The sequence below is a fragment of the Sebastes fasciatus genome, chromosome 12 (genome assembly GCF_043250625.1).
Source record: "Sebastes fasciatus isolate fSebFas1 chromosome 12, fSebFas1.pri, whole genome shotgun sequence".
NCBI classification, from domain to species: domain Eukaryota; kingdom Metazoa; phylum Chordata; class Actinopteri; order Perciformes; family Sebastidae; genus Sebastes; species Sebastes fasciatus.
In genome coordinates this window covers 10,004,679-10,028,273 of record NC_133806.1, presented here as the reverse complement: position 1 = coordinate 10,028,273, position 23,595 = coordinate 10,004,679, and the positions used below count along the sequence as shown (strand labels likewise).

Below are 23,595 nucleotides of genomic sequence, written 5' to 3'. Positions count from 1 at the left end.
AGCCCATCAGTGTCATTGACTTTCCTGACAATGTCTGTGATGTCTAATGAACTGTTGATGAGCTGAAAGCACGGATCTTCCTCTCTCCTGTTCCCTCTCTCTCCTTCTCTGTTGTTGGAATAACTATTTCAAAATAAAAGTTTTTCTTCCCTCCAGGCAAAAAGGTGACTAGAATTTGAACAGCTCCTGTGCAGGTAATAAGCATTTATTATCATCGGACGCATGAGACTCCTCAGGCTCTTTTTTTTGTCAGGTGCATATGGTGGGACGAGCTCATTTTAAGGCAATTTGTACTTCATTTGACCCCACATTTTCACTGTTAAAGCCATCTCCCTCAGCCGCTCTAATCGCGTCAGACTGGTTGTCTGTAATTTACAGAACAGAGGGGGAAAAGAAGAACTGTTGAATTAGCCTCTTTCATTTCCTGATCCAAGAGCAGGTCCTCTGAAAGTAGGTAAATCTGTGAAGCCCTTTTGTGGGCTTCATCGCTGACAAAAGGACAGTTTGTAGTCAGAGAGAGAGGGGCTTTGTGATGGCTCAGCATCTGTGTGGAAGGAGGCTTTAATCATATGCGTTTTATCACTCTATGCACTACAGCATACACACAGTGGCCACTTTATTAGGTACACCTGTATAATGCTGTTCTGCCATTAAGTAATGTTGCCTATAATGTTCAGTTTTTTTTTGTCATAGTTGGATTATATGTTTTAGCACATGGGGTTATTGTTAGTGGTGCTGTTGTAACTATTATATTAAAGGTACAGTGTGTGTTTGGTGCCATCTGGTGGTGCGGCTGCAGATTGCAACCAACTGAGTAGCCCTCCGCTCACTCCTCCCTTTCCAAGGCTGCGGTAATGTGAGCGGCCGAGTGAAAAACCATGATAACGTTGTTCGCTTTGCTTTTCATATTTTTACGTTACCTGAAGGCAACCGTAGTTCTCTGACATGCTTGTGAAACGACAGTAATGCGAGCCACAGAGTGCCAAACCGTAGATTTTGCACTCAGCGGCTCACGTTACCGCAGTCTTGGAAAGGGAGGAGTGAATGGAGGGGTACTCAGTTGGTTGCAATCTGCAACCACACCACTAGATGCTGCCAAATCTTACACACTGTACCTTTAAGAGGTGTTTCTAATATTCTGCCACCCTCATGCATGTAAACAGCGAGGACAAGAAAAATTTGATATGCCTCTTGACATAATGTTTACCAATACAACACCACCTTTAAATGAGACCTCAATAATAAACATCATTTCATTTAAACAATTCCGACAATGTTCGCAAAAACTGAACATGTTGTATTGGATTGCATTAGATTGCACAAGTGTACCTAATAAAGTTGCCACTGAGTGTACAAGTTGCAAATCTCCTGAAAACAGGCCTACCATTAATGTAATCACTGAGGCATTTTAAATAAATGCCACTTTATGGATTATTCATATGTTTATGCTGATTCCAGCAAAATAAAATACCAACTGCTGCCTTCTTTTTGAAAACAACTTAATAGACATATCAAGTCAGTATTTCTCAAAAGGCCAAGTTATACATGAGTCCAGTCGTTGAGCTTGCATGAAGCCGCGCCGGCCGGTGACAGCCTAGTTTATCACGAGGATAGATGAGCAAGGCAATACAGTCTCACCGCTACCAATGGGCACGGGCGGAATCAAAGCGCAGACATTTTTCACAGAAAATAAATGGTTTGTATAGGAAAATGGCTCCTACGAAGGTAATTTCTTGTGTGCTTTGCATTCACTCGCGCCACTGAAACTAACTGCTGTTGTCTGGATCGTGTAGTATAGGATTTCACAGCGGAAATGTCATTTGTGGTGACTGTTGGTGCTTCGTAATGCAGCACAAACACACACAGCATCCTCATCAGTTCAGTGAGGAGCACACCAGCATCCCGATCCTGCATGTACAAACATAATTTATAAGCATGGAGAAGGAGCTCTGGCGCTGCATTTGCAAGTTGTTCGCATCAGACTGAGTCACGGTTTATCAGCTGGGAAGCATTTCCACACAGAATACATTCGGGAATAGAGGCAATGATTTTGTGCTCTACTCTCAATTGGCATGTGATAATGATCAGAGAAGAGATGCACTGTAAGAAAGCATTTGATCCCTCTAAGAGATTAAGTCTACACTAATTACTGACATTAGGATTCGTCAGACAATTACAAACTGACTACTGAGTCTCAGTAGTATGCAGGACGTGGCCTAAAACAGCTGACTGTCTTTAAAACAGCTTCTGCAGGAGGGTCACAGACTGTAATAAGTCCTGTGATCCATAACCATTTCTGCTCTTGTATTCAAAAATTCAATTCTGTCCCAACGCGCACTGATGTTTTATTCATCAAACAAGACGCCAATGAGAAAGTCCATCTCTGTGTTCTACTCACTCCAATACATCAAACAGCAGGCAGAGATGTATTGGCTCGTGCCAGCGTGTCCAGATTAATAATGTCACCGTGCCTGCTATTTGTTTCTTTAAGCACTGCTGCAAAGCATTCTCTGACATTGGGAATCATGGCCCGGTGGGACGCTTCATGCCGAGCCGTAAATATCAGGGATGGCTTTTTTTTGGGATGGGGTGATGACCCTGGTGCATGATGTGAGAGATATATGAGTCCTGACGAAGCATACTGTAGATGGGAGAACCCACTGTAACCCTCCATGAATTCTGGAAGATGTGACACTGGCACCTCAATCCTGATGCGTCCGATCGCCTCATCTTATTAGTGGGTGGTTTATTGAAGCGTTGTGCCTCCTGCAGTGATGGAAAGAGTACTCCTTTAGATCCTTTACTTAAGTAAAAGTAGCGATACCATAATGTTACAAGATTTAATCTTATATCATCTTATTCAAACGGCAAGTGTGTAGGATTTCCAGGGGATCTATTAGCATAAATGGAATATAATAATAATCATAACTATCTTTTCATAGTGTATGATCACCTGAAACTAATAATTTTTGTGTTTTTGTTAACTTAGAATGAGCCCTTCATATCTACATAGGGAGCGAGCCCTCTTCACAGTGTCCGCTATGTTGCTCCGCCATGTTGCTCCGTCTACAGTAGCCCAGAACGGAAACCAAACACTGGCTCTAGAGAGAGTCTTTTCGTTTTTTAAGTTACCTGAAGGCAACAGTAGTTCACCGACACACTTGTGAGACTATGGTAATGTGAGCCACAGAGTGCAAACCGTGGTACCGCCAGCCTCCGTCTGACTTCCGTTGCTCCTAAAGTAGTGTTATTAAGGTAAGGATGACCTCTGAGCGAAGCCAACGGCATTATCCTGTTCTGCACTCAGTGGCTCCACCAAGCTTTCCATTAACTACAATGTAAACCCATCTGCGTCAATATTACATGCTCAGGGAAAATGCGCGGCGAGTGTGATGACGTAACTTTATGTCATTTTCTCTGTACAAATATAGCAGCGTTAAGCCCAACCATGTTGTTTTTTCCTCAACCTAACTATAGTGGTTTTATTGCCTGAACCTAAGCAAGTGTTTTTGTTTACTTCACAACATTAAGCACGTGTTTACTGCGACCGAAAAGAGTTACGCCACGGGGTCTGACAAAGTGTAAGTATATGACGAGTTGTGATGAGAACGTGTTGGCGGCTCACGTTACAGCAGTCTTGGAAAGGGAGGAGTGAGCGGAGGGGTACTCAGTTGGTTGCAATCTACAACCACACCACCAGATGCCACTAAATCCTACACACTGTACCTTGAAGGAAAAGTACAAAAGTATTATCAGCAAATTGTACTTAAAGTTTAAAAGTCATTACGTTATTAATATGCAGAATGTCAGTGTTCAATCTATAGCATCTGATGTGTTTTCTATGTAAAGTCTGAATACAAAGTAAAGCTGTCAAACAAATGTAGTGGACTAAAAAAAGTACAATATGTTTCAGTGAAATGTAGTGGAATAGAAGTATAAAGTAGCATGAAATAGAAGTACAGCAAAAGTTAAGTGCCGTACTTGTGCAAATGTACTTTCCACCACATGACTTGAAACTTTGCTGGTGCTGTTTGTGCACTACTTTGCTTATTATCTGCATGAGTCCTAAGTGGCATGTTACATTCTTCGTCTCTCTCCTCAACATAAATAGAATAGCAGCTCAGATCAGCCATCAGTGCAAATAGTATCAGTGGAACAATAATCTCAGCGTTATTGCCTCGCTGAAGTTATATTTGTCTGTTCCTTTTATAGACGAGACGAACGGCAAACTGCTGCGTGCCTGCGGCCCTCGAGTGACCCGTCTCCACCATACTCATAATCAAAACACTTCTTGTTGTGTAACAAAACATTTTCAAAGCACATTAGCCGACGCTGAAAATCAGAACATTCACTAGTGAGAAGCATCGATGCAGTCATTCAGGGGATTTTTTTTATTGCCTAAAAACAACAATTAGCCATACATTAGAAGGGGGTATATGGGCCATGTAAATGAGAGTGAATGCAATAGCAAACACACCATTAAGCTGATGGAATGGGGCCACAGAAAGCCCGACTCCCTCCCCAACACACCGATTAAACATGCCAGTATGCTTTTAGTGTACTAACCATTTCTACAGTGAAATTACAATGAAAAAGTGGGAGCTTGTTCAGCGATGACAGCACTTGTTAAGGAGCTGTGTACGTTTACGGCTACACAATGCCATCCGCTGGTGTTTATATGCATTGCAAGCAGAGCCCAGAGATGTCACCGAGGCTGAATTTCATTCAGCGTAAAATTCACCTTTCAGTCATTTGCACCAACATTAAAACTGATTATATTTGAGACTGGCAAATAACCACAAAACCCTCCTTTCCTCCATGTGTTTAGAGGTGACGGGGGGTCAGACTGCTCCAATATTCAAAGCAAACAGCATCATTATATGTAAAGGGCAGCCACTCTAAACATTAAAAGAGCGATCAGGAGTAAATAAACAGAAGAGCCGTCATGCAAACAAGAGCAATTTAAGCGGCTCCACTGTGGTGAGGACCCAGTTGACAGACAAATGAGACCCAGTGATTTAACTACAGCAAAAGAGAAGTAAATAAACACTCGGACCAATCCATTTGAAAAGCTTTCAGGCTCAATTCACTCCGGGGAAGGCTATTAAATATCTGGCATGAGTTTATTGTGTGTTTATTCTACTGTAAAAAGGACGTCGGAGTCAGTTAATTAAATTCTTTTTGCAGCTTCAGAATAAGAGTACAGATACATTGCAATATTTCTTACTGAAAAATCTGATTTGAGCTGAAAGGTAATAGGATAAGATGAGATAGAACTTAACTCATCCCAAAGGAAAGTTTTGTGTCAAAGATACTCAATATACATTGTAAAATGTAAGCAACACCTGTACAATATATTGCAATACAAAACCTCCACAGAGTACGGCCTCAATGTCAATTTACCACAGAGATGAATCAAGTGTTTTTTGATACAGTCTCCAAGAGAACTGATTTAAAGGACTCACTAACAGAGTATTTATTGCAGTGCTGTAGTTTTGGGTTGTATTTCAGTACATTGTGCAGGTGTGTGTCCACCTCTGCTAAGCACAGTATTCCTTGAAGAAGTGGTTCTCAATGAAGTTCAATCTGATGGGTCACAAGGATATGATATTTCTACTACACAAATTATGTCAATTTTTCAGATTTTTCTCTGATATTTAGTACTCTGATCTCTAACGCTTTATAAACTAAATGTAACAAGGAAAATAATCATCTAACAACTGATTATGGGGGCTCACAAGCCAAAAAGGTATAGCCTTAAAACCACGGCTATCTTAAAGGAATAGTTTGACATTTTTGGGAAATAATCCCCTAATTTAATTTTAGCTTTTACATAGTTAACCCCTAAAAATGCACCTGCTGAATATAATTGGGCTCATTTCCAGTCATTTATGCATTTCCAAGACTGTTTGGGGACCCCTGCATGCAGAAATAGTCAAATAACCCATTTTTAGAATAGGTGAAACACATTTATTCTACATTCAAACAACTGCATCTTTTTGCCCCAAACGGCATGTGATTATCATAAAGTGGGCATGTCTGTAAAGGGGAGACTCATGGGTCCCCATAGAACCCATTTTCATTTACATATCTTGAGGTCAGAGGTCAAGGGACCCATTTGAAAATGGCCATGCCAGTTTTTCCTCGCCAAAATTTTATGTTACTTTGGAGCGTTATTTTACCTCTAACTCTAAAACTGACCCAAAATAACATAATCTGACAGGAAGTAAACATGGACCCAAGTTGTTGCCTAGCAATGCGATTCCGTTGAAACGGCCTATGCAAACAAGAGAGTGGTGCTGATTATTATTATTTAACCCTTGGCAAGAAAGCGAATACGCGAATTTCCCAACATAACGAACTGTTCCTTTAATCTGGACTAAACATGGCAATTTGACCACAGAGTTGGAAACCCACTCGTTTCTGATATCAACCAATTTGCAGCTTAGAAATACAATATCTATAAATAAAGATGACGGTATCTGAGGACTCAAAAAACATTTCAAACACATTAACATTCATTTTGTTTCGCATCAGTGATGTCACAGATTTATTGACGGGACAAACTCTCACAAACACAATTTGGCTCTTGTTTGCTTGCACTGTTGGTGATCTGGGAATTTAAGCTCATTTGACTGTTTACTTACTGTTAATTCCTCTGGATGAGTATCAGCTAAAATTCCTACAAATGCAAATATACAACGAGGATTTTAAGCCAACAACAATGCCAGTAATTAGAGTCTCAAATTAAACTCTTCAGATGTCAAATTGACTTGGCCACCCAGAGGCTCTGCTAGAAAACGATAGAATGCAACAACTGCCAACAATTAAAACGAGTGAATATTATAAATAGGGCATATCCATTCCAGACATATTACAGAGGAAATGTGGAGGTTCGGCCAAGCTGGTTAAGGAGCACACGAGTCGTTTGTGATTTTCCATTTACTAGAAACAGAGCGGAATAAATAAACTACCTCAGCCGGAGCGGCCACAGCTTTCTCTCTAGATATCTCACATTCATAATGCCATTACGCTTTAACAAGGCAGACAGTTCATTCTCAGTTTATTAGACTCAGCAAAGTATCCAATTATAACATATCCTCCAGATATATAAACCCAACTCCTCCCTTAATGTTTTACTTTTGGGACTCATTCTGTTTTCAGAATGCTGAATGGTTTTATTTTAATTACATTGTGCAGCACTCCCCCTTCTGGCCAAAACAGGTTATTGCAGGTGTTTCAACCACCTTAGTTGATCTTGCAGTGAAGTTGTATGCACTTTCAACTTCCTCATATTATTGCTCAAGGGCACACCAAGATGCCAGCTTGTGTACAGTGCTGCAAAGTCAATAAGTACTGGGCTTTACAATTTTGACCTGAGTATTTCCATTGTATGCCACTTTATACTTCACTTCCACTACCTTTATCAGACAGCTGTAGTCACAAGTTTTAGATTACAATTTTAAAAACCTACAAGTACAAAAAATAGAATGCATAGTATATAAAATACAAAATAATACTTAGCCCATGGAAGGAAACTGAAAAACATGCTACTGAGCACAGGCTGGCTACAACATTACATTTGCACCTTGAAGTGACTTTGCAGAGTCACATTCACAAATAACGCATCAATAAATATAATCCGATTACATAATATATAGCACTATGAAAGGGGACATTCTTCATCATGAGTACCGTTGATACTTTATTTAGCTCATAATACCTTTACCTTTCATTTTGACTGCAGGATTTTTACTTGTAACAGTATTTTTTACATTGTGATAATGCTACTTTTACTTAAAGGAATAGTTTGGTTGTTTTGAAGTGGGGTTGTATGAGGTTCTTATCCATAGTCAGTGTATTACCTACAGTAGATGGCGGTCAGCACGGAGTTACCGCATGGAAGCAAAGCAATGTACTGCTGTGGACGGGGCCGGCAGCAAAACGTATTTTAGACATTTAAAAGAAAGGCCCACCTAAAAAAAAAAAAAAGTCAATGTCAGTTTAAAGCTGCAGTTGGTAGAAATGGAGCAAATATGATTAAAAAAAGATATCTTTATAAAACGGTCACTATATCCTGACAGTAGTGCATGAGTTGGGTAATTTGAAAAAAAACATGTGCCTCTGCGTCCTCCGGTGCTCCTAATGGCATCTGCAAGATTTCACAGACCGGAGGAAAACAACCAGTCAGAGCTGATCTGGAGTCTGCTGTCCATGAGAGCCAGCTGTCAATCACTTGCGAACTCTGACCAAGCGGTCAAACTAGGCAGCACTGATCAAATAGGAAGCCAATAGGAAGGCTCTCTTTCTGAAATGACCTGTGATTGGCCAAAGTCTCCCGTCACGGGCTAGATTTTTTTAAAGCCTGAAAACAGAGCCATGATGAAGTGCAGAAGTCTTTTCTCTCAGAGCATTTGAATTACAATATACATTGTTTGCCTACTAACGCCTTAAGTGTACACTATATTTAGAACATTTCCACCACATTACCTTGCCGTCAGACAGCCCTTTCCGACGTACAAAACTGAAGCCGCGGTACCTATTTATGCTCATGCCGAAGCCACCAGACTCCATTGAAAAAAAAAAATTTAATTTTACTTTGCAGAACGGTAGACCAGCAACTCCAGTGTTCTGCGAGATAAAATTACTTTTTTTTTTCAATAGAGTCTGGTTGCTTTAGTGAGAGCATAGACGACAGCTTAAGTTACCTGTCGGAAACATAGACTGAATAGCTGTCTCATGGCAAAGTAAATGGGCGAAAATGTTTTAAATATAGCGTACACTTAAACTGATATTTATTTTTTTAGGTGGCTAAAATATGTTTTGCTGCTGGCCCTGTCCACAGCAGTACATTAATTTGGTTCCGTCATGTAACTCCTGTTTGTTTCTCCAAGTTGGGGGCGCGCCGACCGTCATCTACTGTAGGTAATACACCGACTATGGATAAGTACCTCATACAACGCCACTTCAAAACACCCAAACTATCCCTTTTAGTAAAGGATCTGATTATTTCTTTGCTTGTATTAACACAAGTAGTTGTTTGGTCGAACAAAAGATACATCTTTCCAAAATCATGAGACATGAACGCAGCATTGCTATAAAGTAAAACTTTAATTTTGGTATATAGTTTCTGACGTCTCTGGTTGTTAGTTTTACTGGTCATTACAGGAATGGAATGCTGAAAGCTAAAGATTAATCAACAAGAAAGTGCACACTTGTTATCTCTCTGACTCTGATTTGTACATCATTATAGTAAAATTCTAATACATATATTTTTTACATTTTTATATAGATATATTCCCATTTATGTGTATATAAAATAAAAAAAACCTCTTAATTATTGCAAAATTTAAATTTGCAAACTGCAAGTAATTGACCGACTCATAAATTCAAACACATGAAGATAAAGAAAAAAAATTAATAAAAGGGAAATGTAATCCACTCTTTCATCAAGTCATAGCATGGCGTTCACTAGGCTTTAAAAGCCCAGCTTCTCCTGCTTCAGGATTAAAACACACCCCTGTTTATAAGGCCCGTCATGGAGTACATTCCTTTTCCCTATGATGTGTCACCTGATAACCATGCACAATGTGTACACTACATTAAAGCCACTTATTGCTCTCTTTAACATCGGCGTTTCGAGATAAAGGTACAGCTTCGTTAAAGTGCTCGGTGTGGTGTAAAAACGGTGGAGAGCGATGAGGTAAACGAGGGAGGGAAACAGTCTTTCGGGTGGTGGAGTAGTAATGACACCCCAGGGTGATGACGTAAGTGTGTGCGTCATACTGCGATTACTATAATTGGAGTGTCAAATGTTCATCCGCAATGTTACTGTTACTGCTAGACCGGTCAAATCTTACAGTACTTAAAAGGTGAACATGAGATGGAAAGAAAACCCCACAGTGAAGCTTAAAAACATCTGTAAAGCACATGTATCCAGATAAAGCACTTGACAAGAGAAGCGAGGGATTTATATATCCCCGTTAAGCCAAAAACATCATCGTACAATAAAGCAGTTAAACAAATAAAGCACATAATAAAGCAAACAGATGAAAAGATAAAGCTGAAGTGAATGCTGGTGAGGCAACTGTGCTGATGTAGTTCAGTCCAACACATTCAATGCAAACAATGCTACAGCGCTGTAGTAAAACATCCAGTGTGGAAATTAAGCTCAGCAAGCACTCACTTGAACACACAAAGCAATTTAAATGTAAAGATTTGCATTTGTTTTGTGCGTCGATGCGGAACAAAGGCAAACATGATGTGTATATATATGACATTATAACATATGAACACAATGAAATAGGTTCTTCTGTAGGCTGTATGGCTTCAGATTAAGGTTTCCTGCACCAAACATTTCCCTCCGAGGTGTGAGAATGTTTGCCCATAAAGATGCATTTGGTTTGAAAAAGGAAAAAGTATGAAAATAGTGTTTCTTTTCTCTTTGAGAAATTAAAAGTCTTTGGGATAACATGATGGGATTTGATGTCTCATTTTTTTATTTTTTTATTTAAATTCTTTATATTTGATCAAGTTGAAAAATACATCTGTGCAGAGCATGATGCATATCCTCTTTGAGAGACGCCCCGCTTTGCATTCACACGGTTTCATGTATTCACCAGTGGGAGCTTGTTTAGAAATTCATTACGTCGCTGTAACCTTCCTGAAACCTACTTATCAGTCTCCGCAGAGTAGTTAAGGGTTAAATGAGCAACAAACTGCCGTTAAATGAAAGAGCACCTGGAAGATGATATAGGAATATTCCCAACAGCGTCCCATTAAGCGACCATTCCCAGTTCTCAGGGCTTCTGTAGCTGCAGAAGTATAAATAAATGCATGAATTCAATGCTGCCTGTAAATATTAAGCAGCCATAAAAGTGAGGGCTTGAAGACAGGGGGAAAAGTGCCGCATGTCATTTGGCTCGTCACTCGTGGGTTTTAAACAACCCTCCTCTCTTTGACCCCGTCCTTGTTGACATTTTCAGCGGCGCAACACTCCGTCACACACGCTGACATTTCAGACAGTAAATTGAATTTGGTCGAGACAGGGAAATGAGACTCTTTAAGGTTTGACCCTCTCCGTCTCTCAGCTGCAGTTATCCTTTTAGAAATTGGGAAGCAGGAACGACTGTGCAAGCACGCTCGTATTTGCACATTTATACACCCGGATTTACATGAGTGCATTTGTGCACAGGCAAAAATATCCTCTTACCCTTGCTATACTAACCATAGCAAGCCATTTTACAGATGCTTTAGGGAAGAAGGTTAAGGGAAATTAACAGGTTCTTCTGCTGTAATGTGAGCCTCCTGGATGTAAGAGGATCAGGAAGGATTCAATGGTCACTAACACCTAGAAAACAGCCAGAAAACTGGAGCAGTGACTCACTCGGCACACTTTAGAGAAGGTTTGCTTTCCATAGTGAGTTCTTTGGATGGCCTGTATGGAGAAACGACTCTCTTTTTGCAGTGAAGTGATAATAACAATAGACTTGGGTGAAAGATTACTTGCGTGTTTACAATCTACTTGTTGTTGGCTGTGGCACATGAGATGTTCAGATGGATATGAAACAGCAAATCATCACAACAACAACCTAAATGTCATATTCCATTTCACCGAGCGGCTGTGTAAAAAAGATGTGCTATGTATTTTACATCTGTACAACCGTATACAGTACAGTAGAGAATGACTTGCGATATCAACAACACACAAGACTATGTTTTCGTGCCAGCGGATAACTTTTTGCAGTCTCGCTCAGATGTGCAAAAACTCTTTGTGACCGTTTATTGTAATGCCCGTGTTTTGATTTCAGCTTTGCAGCGGTTTGCCTCAATGGGTTTTAGGTTAACAATATTACGAGACTTCCATTTTAAAGGGTTCATAAATATAGGATATTATATTCAATTTACATATTTTACACATCTATACTGCATAGAATTACTTTTTTTTTTTTTGCCACAACATGCCTACAGTCTAACAGTAGAGTTCAAGAGGGTGAAGAGGTGTAGATGGATTGTACAGACTGACCTTCACTTGTCGTGTAATAAGCTGAACAGCTTCTTGTAAAGGCCTGAAGAATGTAAATATGCATGTAAAAGAAAGTGATTATTTTGTTTTGATATATATTAAAATCAGCTCATGTGGTCTAAAAGTTTAAAGTATGAGAAGGGTGACTGTTAGATGGGCACTTATTCATTACATCAATATTAAGAGAGAGAACTACGACTAACAACTAAACTCCTACTTGAGTGAGTTTTAAAGGGTGTTCTAAAATTGAGGTAAAACATAAAACATCTACAGAGAAACATGACATGTGATTTAACTTCAGAAGACTCTGATGGGGAATCAAGCATTGATCGCTGACATCAAACCATCTGTGCCACATCACCATCGCCTGTCTCACAAGCTTCCCAAACACCCGGCTTTTACTCCACGTTTGTAGGCCCTTTACGCAACAGTGAGGAATTTCCCAAGTCAACATAACTCCCTCCGCAGCCGACAGGACGAGGCCGCAGGTCTGTAAGCACGACTACAAACACTGGAACACATTCTGATGTTAGTACCCCTGAAATTAAAAATACGTCTTTCAAAAAAAGACAAAGATCAAAATGCACCAAGTGAAAAGTTTTGACATAAAATAAGGCAAAATATTTTGAAACTAGCTACACTCTAAAAGTTTGAATATCCAGCAATTTCAAGTGACAGAATGAAAGTGAGATATTAGATTAAAACATGCGCCTTAAACTCAAGCGCTATGTTTGAAAAAGAATGAAGCTTTGTCGATTAGATTTAGGACAAGAGGCCCCAGCATGTCTCAAAGAACGTAGCTTTGAAGACAGAAAAATTCATGATCAAACTATGCAGTCATTAAAAAAGAAAAAACACTAAAGTAAAAATGACATTATCTGACACTAAAACAGTCCAAACCTTTGGTAATGCATAGTTCTTTCCTGAATGTCTCAGACTGTCAAACATGATCTCTTCACCATCTCTCAGATAGCAGCTGTTCCAATCTGGTCTAAAAAAAAATAAAGAGCAATGATAATAACAAACGAATGGCTCTTTTTTTTCTCTTCTCATCTCCTTTTGCTTTTTGTTTCTGGTTTCGTACAGCATTAGCAGTTTTGGCTTGAGAGATGTCTTAGAGCAGAGCAGTGAAGCAGCCCTCTCTCCTCTAATCGGTGAAAGTGGGCGTGCAGCCTGACTCCTCCATATCCAGTCTGCCACGTCAAGGCAGGAAGGGTTCGTCCTCTTCCTCGTCTGCGCTGGGACCGGGGTCGCTCAGGCACCTCGTCAGCTTCTGCGGCTCTCCGCCTCCGTCTGCTTTGCCCGGCTTGTGAGGTCCACCCGGTCCAGAGGGAGGCTTCATCATCAGGCCCCGGTCCTCCTCCTCGTCCTGCTTCTGGCCGGCCCGTCTGAACTCATCCATCAGGTTGACGGAGTCTGGAGACTGAGGAGAGGCAAGGTCTACCTGGATGGTCGGCACGCTGTCTGACGACGGCTTCATGCTGTAGGCTTGTGGGTCTACAGGCAGGACAAGGGTGCATTATCAGGGAAGGAGCGTTACCATAAAAAGGGATTGAGTATTAATTCGTCATTCCATCAGCGTGCATGAACATACAACGTACAAGGGGGAGGAGAATGCGATCAACAAATACTAAAGTCAACAAAGCTATCAATGTACAATCACTGCACAAACTCGAGGCTTCAAGACCTTTCCAAATATTTCACAACACAACGAAAATAATGCAATGTCACAATGATTTATAATGCAACACATGCTGGAAATAATAGCTTTTAGCTAAGGCGAGGCACTACAGGCAGAGACATCGTTTTTCATGAACTGGTTATTTTGCTTCCATAACATGTCTTCTTTCAGACTAGTGGGAAGAAAATACACATTTAGGTGTTTATTTGACTACTTTGTCTATTTGTGTCTGTAGATTTCTCCTAGATTCACCAAAAGTTAGCATTAGATAATGCCTCATTTATGTATTTAAACATACAATTTCAGAAAAATTTCAAAATATAATAGTCTTAATGTAAGTAATTAACTGGGGAAGTTTCATTGTGATATATATTAGTTCATTATTATTACTCTATTCACCTTTAAAATGTACAGATTTTTTAAATACTTATCTTTAAAAGCCATATTCTCAAAATGAGGTTTTTCATCAGACTGAGCCAAAAATCTCCAATTCAGTAGCTCTTACATCCACCAAACTTTCCAGTTTCATCCATGTCTATATTCTGAAGGTTTCTACATAGCAGTTTGTTCATAAAACTCTGAATCGTCAATAAAATAAAACCAGAATTTTGAACCTGACTTAATCCAATGTTCAGATTTCTGTTCTGGAAATTAATGCAAATTAGCACATATTTAATAAGATAATGCCTGATTTACATATTTAAACATAATATTTCAGAAAACTTGTAATACAAAAAAAAAAAATTCTTAGTGTCGGTAACCAACTGGGGAAGTTTCATGGTGATACCTAATAGTTAAAACATTTACCCTATTCACCTGTAGTGTCTCCCCTTAAAACTTAGTATGAAAAAAACAAGCTGAAATTCCAACATACATCATGCTTGACTCTGATCTGGGCTTTGCTTCTTGGCTACAATAAATCATCCAAGTTTGGCCTCTCCACTCATGAGATCCCTTCGTTAGTGATGAATCATTAATGAATGTTAACAAGCAACATGATCGACACATGCGTGTTAGGATCGCTGCCGGGTTATCACAACTAAAAAATTATCTTCTCTACACTCGCTACATACCTGGACGGATTTTGTTCCCTTTCTGCTGCTGAGCAGGAGGTTTGAAATCAGTTTCTCTGCCTAAAATGAAACCACACACTGGTTTACATGCCGGCTGCCACATGCAAACATATTTCCATCAGCGGGGGAAATATCTACAGCTGCAGGTTTGAACAGTGCTTTTCAAAGTGTTTATTGTTTTGTGAAAGCGGCCTTGTGAGGCTATAACACAATATAATGTCTCGTCCCTGTGGGTCAGTGACATTGTGAACGTTCTCCTATTGTTTCAAGTCGTACCTTTCAGTATGATGGTGGTGGCTATTGAGTGTTTAGTGTGACTGTGGCTAAGATGGATGTGTTTACCTGAGGCCAGTCTGGCTCTACACATGGTCGGGGAGTCAGGCGGCGCAGCAGGCACCGTCAGGTAGTTATTCATGTCTTTTATCTGGGAAAACACAAGGATATTGTTTGTTTATGGCATGAGTTAAGCTTCGGCATGCTATCAAAATGTAACAGGTATATAATTTCACTTCTGTAAACATTCAGTATCATTAATATATACAGAAAATATACACTCTGCCTCATTGAATTGTTTGTAGTACAGCAGCCAAACTTAAACAGTTCAGTGATTCACCATCGATCAATGTCTCAGAGAAACTTCATTAAAATTATGTGTTGCTTTGGTAGTCTCTGCAGAACTCGTCTTGGGTCTACAGTGGCTTCTAGCACATTCAATTTACCCAAAACAAGAGTCTATTTTCATTATGTAATTACAGGCTGATAAAACGAAAGTTAGTGGTAGGGCTACTCAAGCGTGCGAATAAATCAGCCCCCATTTGTGTCGAGAAAATCCAGTTAGGAGACTGGAGGTGGACTCTAATTAGAAAACAAATCATAGTTTTGGCTGAATCATTTAACTGCTGGGTGGCCTGGTATGAAATGAGAAGAGCTGCTCTTCATCTGTTGCTTTTTTTGGGGTCTACTGTGTTTCTCCAGATTTTTTGCTTCCTGCAATATAACATCTACTTTGTTATACACCAGATTGCATAACAGGCACACTGAAATGGGGCCAGTTGCATAAAAATAGACCTAGTCTTGGTCTTAAATATAACTTAAAGATTAAGTCATTTTTTATAGACACTTAAATTTACCTGTTGCATAAAGCTTCCAAATGAGATAATGTGAGACTGACTTAGATAGCCTGTCGCGCAATGCATCATGGGTAAAATAAGAAACTTCACAGCAGAGAATAAATGGCAGATGCAACAACGACATAAATCAAACGATCATTAGAACTGTTAAAGATGTTCAGAAACAATTCAAGAATATGGTACTAAAATCCCAAAAAGTAATGGGTAAACAGTTGAAATAGTTAACTAAAAATGAGCTAAAAGTAATGGATAAAAGTTGAAATATTTAGCTAACTGACCTTCTAACAGATTGTTGCCATAGCAACAAAGCTTTCACCTCAGGCGTAGCCAGGGGGAAAAGTGCCTAACTTTCCTAATTCAAATTAAGTCATTCTTAATATTTATGCAACAGCCAGGCTTACTGTAATTAGACTAGTCTACGAAATGTCTTCTTTAGTGTTGACGAATCAACAGAATGTGTTTTTTTGGATCGGGCCGTGACCGAGTGTCAATAACATTCGACAAAGCAGCAAGCTGTGCTCAACAGACTGATTCTTGATTTAAAAGGTGTTGCTCTCGCTGAGACTGATGATCATACCTTCTTCTCCAAGTCAACCATCTTTTGCTTCTTGATAAGGAAGTCACCGAAGCCGTCATCGAATGGGTCGGCTATCAGAGTGTGTCGGTTGTAGGAGCGCAGCTGAGAGAGAAAAGACACATAAAGCAACTCGGTTCAAGAGGACAATTTAATGATTAACAAATAAAAGTTAAAGTATATGGAAAAAAGGGAAGGTTCTGGCACTGTTTGTTTATCTCAAAGACCTGCAGAAGTAATGACAGAAATGCATGAGGACCACAAGGGAACTCATAACCTGTGGAAATCAATGAGAAGTGCTCTTCTGTGTCACTAAGAATTAAAGTCAGTATTAGTCAATGTATGAGTAGAGCTACTGATTTAATTCCAACTCTGTAACAATCAATACACTATAGTCTAATACCACTTTGCTTATCGGTGCAAATCAATATGGATAGTGATATATTTTGAACTCCCGGTAATACAAGACAATACATCTTAAGCTGACACGGATGACATATACACGTGTAATAATGTGTCTTATTGTTCATAATATAGCAGCGTTACCCTCTGTCGTGTCCTCTGAAGGTTACTCCTGAGGATCTTCCTGATCTCCTCCTCTCGGCCTTTAGGCAGATTGGGCAGAGCTCTGTCTGCAGGCTTGGCAGGAGGAGGCTTCTTGGGCTGGATGTTCCTGAAAAATATGTAAGAAAAAGTTTATCAGAGTTGGTGTACTACAGAAACATGCAGACATCAGAAATCTGTCATGTTTTTTAATTGTTTTTTTATTGCCAATGTGTGAACAAGTTGTAACCTAACCTAAAAAATTAGACCTTGCAGAACTTTCTGGGTTTCCTCTGTCCACCTGTAGACTGCTTTAAATGTGAAGAATGTGGGACGTTTGCACGCTCGCAAGTGCCTGTATTTTCAGCTACGCTTCAGGGCTAACAGTGTGCAACCATAGCTAACGTTTGGTTAGAAATGGAGTCCACTAATGCAAACAAACGACCAGCCCCCATCACAACTCAGATTCCAACACAAACTCCTCGGAAGCACAAAAAAACAAAGTTATATCTGACGAAGCACGTCTTGCAAAATAGGAATGTGACCAATCGGGGAAAACTGGGATCAACATCGGCCCGGCCTTCGATTCATTCACCTTCTGGGTATCAAAACGGACCCCGCAAAATTCCTATTGGACAGATAAGCCAACATTCCTGCCAAGCATGTGAAATATATAATGATATTGTGGTTTTAGCTGTCAATCAATCTATGTAGTGCGAGCACAAGCGCGAGCAACAGGACGCTGACTGACGTTGACTTAACAGTCACAGATATCACCGTTAACAAACAATTTCAGATTGTTACATAGAGCCCCTTTAATTATTACCTATCTAATGATCAGTAACAGCTTGCGTAATTTGGATAGGCAATGTTAGAGCATTAACTGTTTCTGTAACAGATAGTCAATATCAACAAAGTACGTGGCTTGTTAGCTGTAAAGTGATGTTATTACTGGCACTGCTGAATTCATTTAGCTGACGGGTCTGACCTTGTGTAGCCTTGGTTTGAGAGCAGTAGAGTGAATAAAGAAAATACAGTTAATTTCTATGGTGATCAAACTAATTCTGAACTCCAACAGTGTATCCAACGGTCTCCGTCTTTTACTTACATTCAGTAAAGAATGATTCATGCACTCACACTGGGTATTAAGACTGACCAACACTGACTACTTGATACTGCAGATGGGAAATTAATGAGGCCTGTGCAGCTGCTCACAGCAGGGTGATTTTAAAGGTTACAGCGTACAAGCATTCTGAGTAATGATAAGTTACGTCCATAATGTAATATATCACATATTAGTAATTACTTGCATTTGAAAGTAATACGTTTTGGTTCACTCTCACTGCTCTCATAGCGTTGTTTAGGGTGAAAAAGCTATAATAATTACCTGTACACAAACTGTTCAGCACCCAAAAAGCAGACACAGTTAGTGGATAGCAGGTGAACATAGTGGATCATTTAGAGGCTAAAGAGCCAGATATTTCTCCTTAGGAGTTGATGGAGACCAAAATCAGAGCTAAAAGAGAGTGAATATTGGACTAACGTTCACCAGGCGGACACAAACATGACTCCAAATGAATAATAATGTTGCTCCATAACTGCTGGATGTGTAAATAAGTAAATATTTGCTTACAATGAAGCCAAATCAACTTAAAAAGTGATGAAACATCCCAGTGTTGTGTTCACAACCTGTTTCTGCTGCCCCCAAGTGGCCAAAGCAATAATTTATTGCAGGTTTAAGGATTTAAATTTGGGACAGTTTGCTATTCTGAGTGTGGTAACTGAAGACAGAGTGAGTGTCTACTTGTACTTACTGCATGGAAACGGCGGAAGGCACACTAGCTGGCATCTTGACTCCCCCTCCGCTCTCCACCAGCTCAATGGCCTGTTTAAACTCCATCTTGTGGTAGAAGGCGATGAGCTGTGGCTCCTTGGAGCGTTCGCCTGCAATCAGGCACTTCTTCACATACTTCTTGTTGAAGCGGTTCAGTCTGAGAGGAGGAAATGAGTTACAGATGAAAACAGAGACAAAAGGAAAAGAACAGTCGTGGGAGTGAGAACAGGACAGAGAGAGAGATGTGAGAGGTTTGAAACATGGTGCACATTAGAGGAAAAGAAAAGTGGTTACATGAGGGAATGAATCAGCAATAATTCCTCATTTATAACCACAATTAATGTGTATTCTCTCTAAGGTTAAATAAATTAGCTGATTATGACAGAGTATTGACCAATCACAATTTCTCTCAAATATTTACTTGCTTTCTTAATTTGGGCTTGGCTAACTTGTGATGAGCATTTGTTGTCATGTTTGACATTTTATTGTTAAATGATTTATCATTAATGTAAATAATGCAGTCCATATTGTCTGATGACTACAAGAATGTGGTGTCAGATAACTGTAAATCCATACTTGTCCTTCCAGTGGTGGTGTCCATAGTGTCCACAAATGTCCTCAATTCCAGTCAGTAGGTGGTCGAGGAACTGGGGAGAAAAAGAGGCAGAAAATGATGTTTTAAAAAGGAGACCGACAAAGAGACAAACTAACAAACAAAAAAATTACTGAATCAGACTTTCAATCTGACCATCCGCCTTCTCTGTGAAGTATTTTAATTTATTATAAAACAGACTTAGTTCACAGGCATATGACATTTTGTACCTTGCTAACCTATATCTAATATACACGACTATGCAGGGGCCCATGTTATATCTGTTGTAGTACAATGTCATTTAGAGCAATTTAATTGGTCAAAGACAGATTTTTTTAATGTTGCTTTAACTTTTTCCAGTGTCTGTATGTACAGTACACAACTTGGAGGCCAAATGTGATTTTTTGTTAAATAAATAATAATAATAATACAATTCTTTTTACAGCACTTCTCAAAACAGATGTTACAAAGTGCTTCACAAGACAATAAAAGCAGATAAATAAAGTAAAAAATAAGATAACTGTTAAAACAGAAAATATCAATTGTAATAAAGCAGTACACACACACATATATATATACATATATATATATATATATATGTATATATATATATATATATATATATAAATGTGCATAAATATATATATATATATATAAACATACATACATAAATATATATATATATATATATACACACATAAACGTGTATAACTATATACATGCATACACAAACAGGTGTGTACATACATATATATACCCATACACACAGGCTCTGTACACATGCTTCACCACACAACAATGCATATACATATACAGACATATAACATTGGGATCTTATAAGAATGCCATCCAAAAAAAAAGTGTTTTCAATAGTTTTTTAAAAGTGGATACAGATTTAGATCGAATCTCTACAGGAAGTGCATTCCAGAGTTTGGGAGCCCTGACAGCAAAAGCATGATCCCCTCTAGTCACAAAATTAGACCTGGGAGCAGCAAGAAGTAGTCGGTGTATAGACTATCATTTATGATGAACAACGTTTTTAACTGTGATTACAGGTACACTCCACAGACACCACAGACATTACTCAGCTGCATCTTGTACCTTTTGCTGCACCACAGCCACCATTCCTCACAGTAAAAACACCCTCCCAGCCAACATCATTATCAACAACAGCAGGTGATGACAAGCTTCAAAATGGAAGACGTGGGAGAAAACCAGCAGCAGCAACAGCAGCCAGGTGACTGATCGGACAGCGTTTATTAACAGTGGCTGAACGGCTGCTCACAGAACCAGACAAATGTACCGATGCAGTTGTTGTTCACACTGCAGCCGGCCGCAGGTCGCCCTGGTGCTCTGACTCAGCCTGCAGATGACAGTCTGACAGGCAGCGTTGCTATGGGAACACGTCATTAAGCAGAGCCACAGAATCTACTTCTGCTTTGTGAGAAGAGACGGATTTATGTAAAGACTGCTCTGCGCTGCGGGGGTGGGGGTGAAAAAGTGGCAACACTATGAAAAGTCAATATACAAATATTTAATGATATCGGTTCTTCTGGTTACACTGGCTCATAAGCCCTGTTTGCAAGGGACAAGTATTAGCAGGGGACCTCATATGATTCAGAAATTACCCCCAACAGCTGTGTTTCGTACAGCATGGGGAAGTCTGTATTTTACTCAAATTCACTGACATTATCCCCCGGGATGTGACGTCAGGCTCTGCGTAACATCCGCTTATATTAAAATTATTATACTATATAATATTTATTTAATATTATAAATATTATTATAGGCTATTATATAGGCCTATTTATGTTAATATAATATTCACAAAAACCTGTGTGAATTGGTCTCCATGCGGTGTAGCGAGATGAGCCTCCTGAATTTGCACCCAAAATACTGTCAAAACTTTCATTTATAATAGCCAACGCAGCCTCCATTATTCTAGACTGGGAAAGAGGCAGAAAAAAGGCAGAGAAACCCCCCCCCCAAAAAAAAATCACGCACGGGACTAATATTATCACAGACGTCCTTCGCAATTATTACAAATCACTAGAAGTCCCCAGTGCGAATAGGGTTAAAGATGTATTCTTCTTTTACTACAAACATCTCGACCCTGGAGCTTCTCCTTTCACCAGTTTACTGTATGTCTGTTTATCTTTCGAGTAATGGAACCAGTACACATGTTGCTGTTTGTGCGCTAAAAAGGACTCAGACTCAATTTTTACTCTTTTAATATATCATGATCCATACATGATAGTAGTTTATCACCTATATAGTGATACCATCGTCATTGTGAGCAACATATCTTAATCGCACAGTGTATTGTCATGTCATTTCCACCCCAATTATTAAAATACAGCAAGTTAAATCACTAAAAAAGGTGCTTGAAAGGATCTTCTGCATCTTTTTAACAGGTGGGACAGCAACGTCACCTGGCCGCTTGCCAAAATAAATTTCACAGCCTCCAAACAGTGTGACAGTTTCCTCCTCAGCCAGCTCTGTTGACTCCAACCACTGGGGCTTTACAGCAGAGGAGAAGCCATTAGGACAGCCTGCTCTTCTAACCTTGAACACTGGAGACTTACTGCAAAGCCCCAGAGAGGAACTGTGTGTGTGTGTGAGCAAGCATGTGTTTATCTGAGCTGTATTAATAGCTTTAAAACACTGAGGGATTGTGGAGCACGGTGGTCGCTCATGAATGTGTTTGAGTACCGAAAACTGTGGCTACAAAACGCTGTGTGTGTGAGACAGTGTGTTCTAGTTCTATTTAACTAAATTGGTAAAATGTTATTAATTGGGGAAACAAAACTGTAATTTTCTTTCTATAATCTTTGGATTGACCTTCACTGTGCTGTACCAGTACACTGCACAGTACAGTATATGAGATGAAGTTCCACCACACAGCCAGTAGGTGGAAGCAGCAATCAAGATTTGACGACCTAATCGGCCTCAGAGGCTTATTACTGGAAAAAGGATGTCACAGTTTACATAACTATAACTGAAAGGAATGTATAGAATCACATTAATTTATTGTCTTGTGGTTCAAAACATTTCAAACCATTTCATTTCGTATCAGCTGCATACCAAAAGGCTCTGGGTTATTAATATGTATAAACTCAATCAAGAAGTCATCAGCTTGTGATCATGAAGGCCGAGGATGGTCGTAGGGGAAAGGTCTTACCTGTGTGTGGATTTCCTCATTAATCGTCCGCTTGGCCTCCTGTTTCTTCTTCACTGCCAGCAGCTCCACCAGGGGTTTGATGGTCATGCCCTGCAAGAGGGATGAGAGGAACAAAACATTATTCATTATTCACCTCCCGACCTTAGCTAAAGACAGAAATAGGCTCTTATCGCCAAACTCTACAGGATGCAGGAGTGAAACGAGAAGGTTTAAATTGGTTTTATAATCTTTCTGTGTGGTTTATAATGCCCTGGTTTATAATGCCATTAAAGATATCATCAAACGGAGCCACCGTGCTTTCGTTTTCATTCATTGAAGTCAAGCATCAGCTCAGTAGTATCACACTTCACTAGCTGGCACATTTCCCCATATTTTGCAAAGGCAGATTAACAAACACAGCAGGTCTTTTCACAACAACCCCGTTGATCTTGTTACTGTAAGTCTCTCACCACTTTAGAGAGTGATGACATGTGGAGAGTTACACATTTCACCTTTAAAGATCTAAATCTTTAACAAACCCACAAATCCACATCCTACAAGATAAACTGTGAAATCCGTCAGACATTCTTTGAAGTATAAATGTGGGTAAGATGTGGTAGGAGAAAGGCAATGAGATATTTCTTGCGAGAACAAATTCAGCTCAAGAGAAATCCTGAACTGATAAAATGTTGATGTTCTGCGTAGACAGAGAGTGATGTATTTTCAATTACAGCAAAGCAATGTGTTATCTTTATATCAGTAAGCTGTTAGCACAGGGTTGTTATATGTGAATGTGAAATGTGATTGTAAACACAACTGATAAGTGCATGCATCAACAAAAACTACTTTAATTGAGTGTGTTTGTTCCTGTGTAAATGGTTGTAAAGCAACAACTGGGGGGGTTTCCGAACACTCTCATATTTATAAGCAAACAACTCAGATGAAAAGATAAAAAACTATTTATCTTTTCCTCTTACATTCTG

At 39.5% G+C, this 23,595-nt stretch overlaps 1 protein-coding gene across 2 annotated transcripts in view; it reads right to left on the bottom strand.

Annotated features, from left to right (window-relative positions):
• Positions 1–10,461: 10,461 nt before the first annotated feature.
• Positions 10,462–23,595, bottom strand: part of slc9a1a (solute carrier family 9 member A1a) — a 39,154-nt gene continuing 26,020 nt past the window's right edge. The window contains exons 6-13 of one of the 2 annotated variants that reach the window (XM_074653041.1): positions 22,634–22,723; positions 19,437–19,507; positions 18,841–19,017; positions 17,030–17,156; positions 16,487–16,588; positions 15,122–15,203; positions 14,780–14,839; positions 12,119–13,522 (exon numbers count right to left, since the gene is read on the bottom strand). In XM_074653041.1, coding sequence (XP_074509142.1) covers positions 13,227–13,522; positions 14,780–14,839; positions 15,122–15,203; positions 16,487–16,588; positions 17,030–17,156; positions 18,841–19,017; positions 19,437–19,507; positions 22,634–22,723 — 1,005 coding nt within the window. In that variant the 3' untranslated portion in view covers positions 12,119–13,226. Of the gene's footprint in view, positions 13,523–14,779; positions 14,840–15,121; positions 15,204–16,486; positions 16,589–17,029; positions 17,157–18,840; positions 19,018–19,436; positions 19,508–22,633; positions 22,724–23,595 lie in introns of both variants that reach the window. The other variant, XM_074653042.1, reaches the window with a different exon arrangement.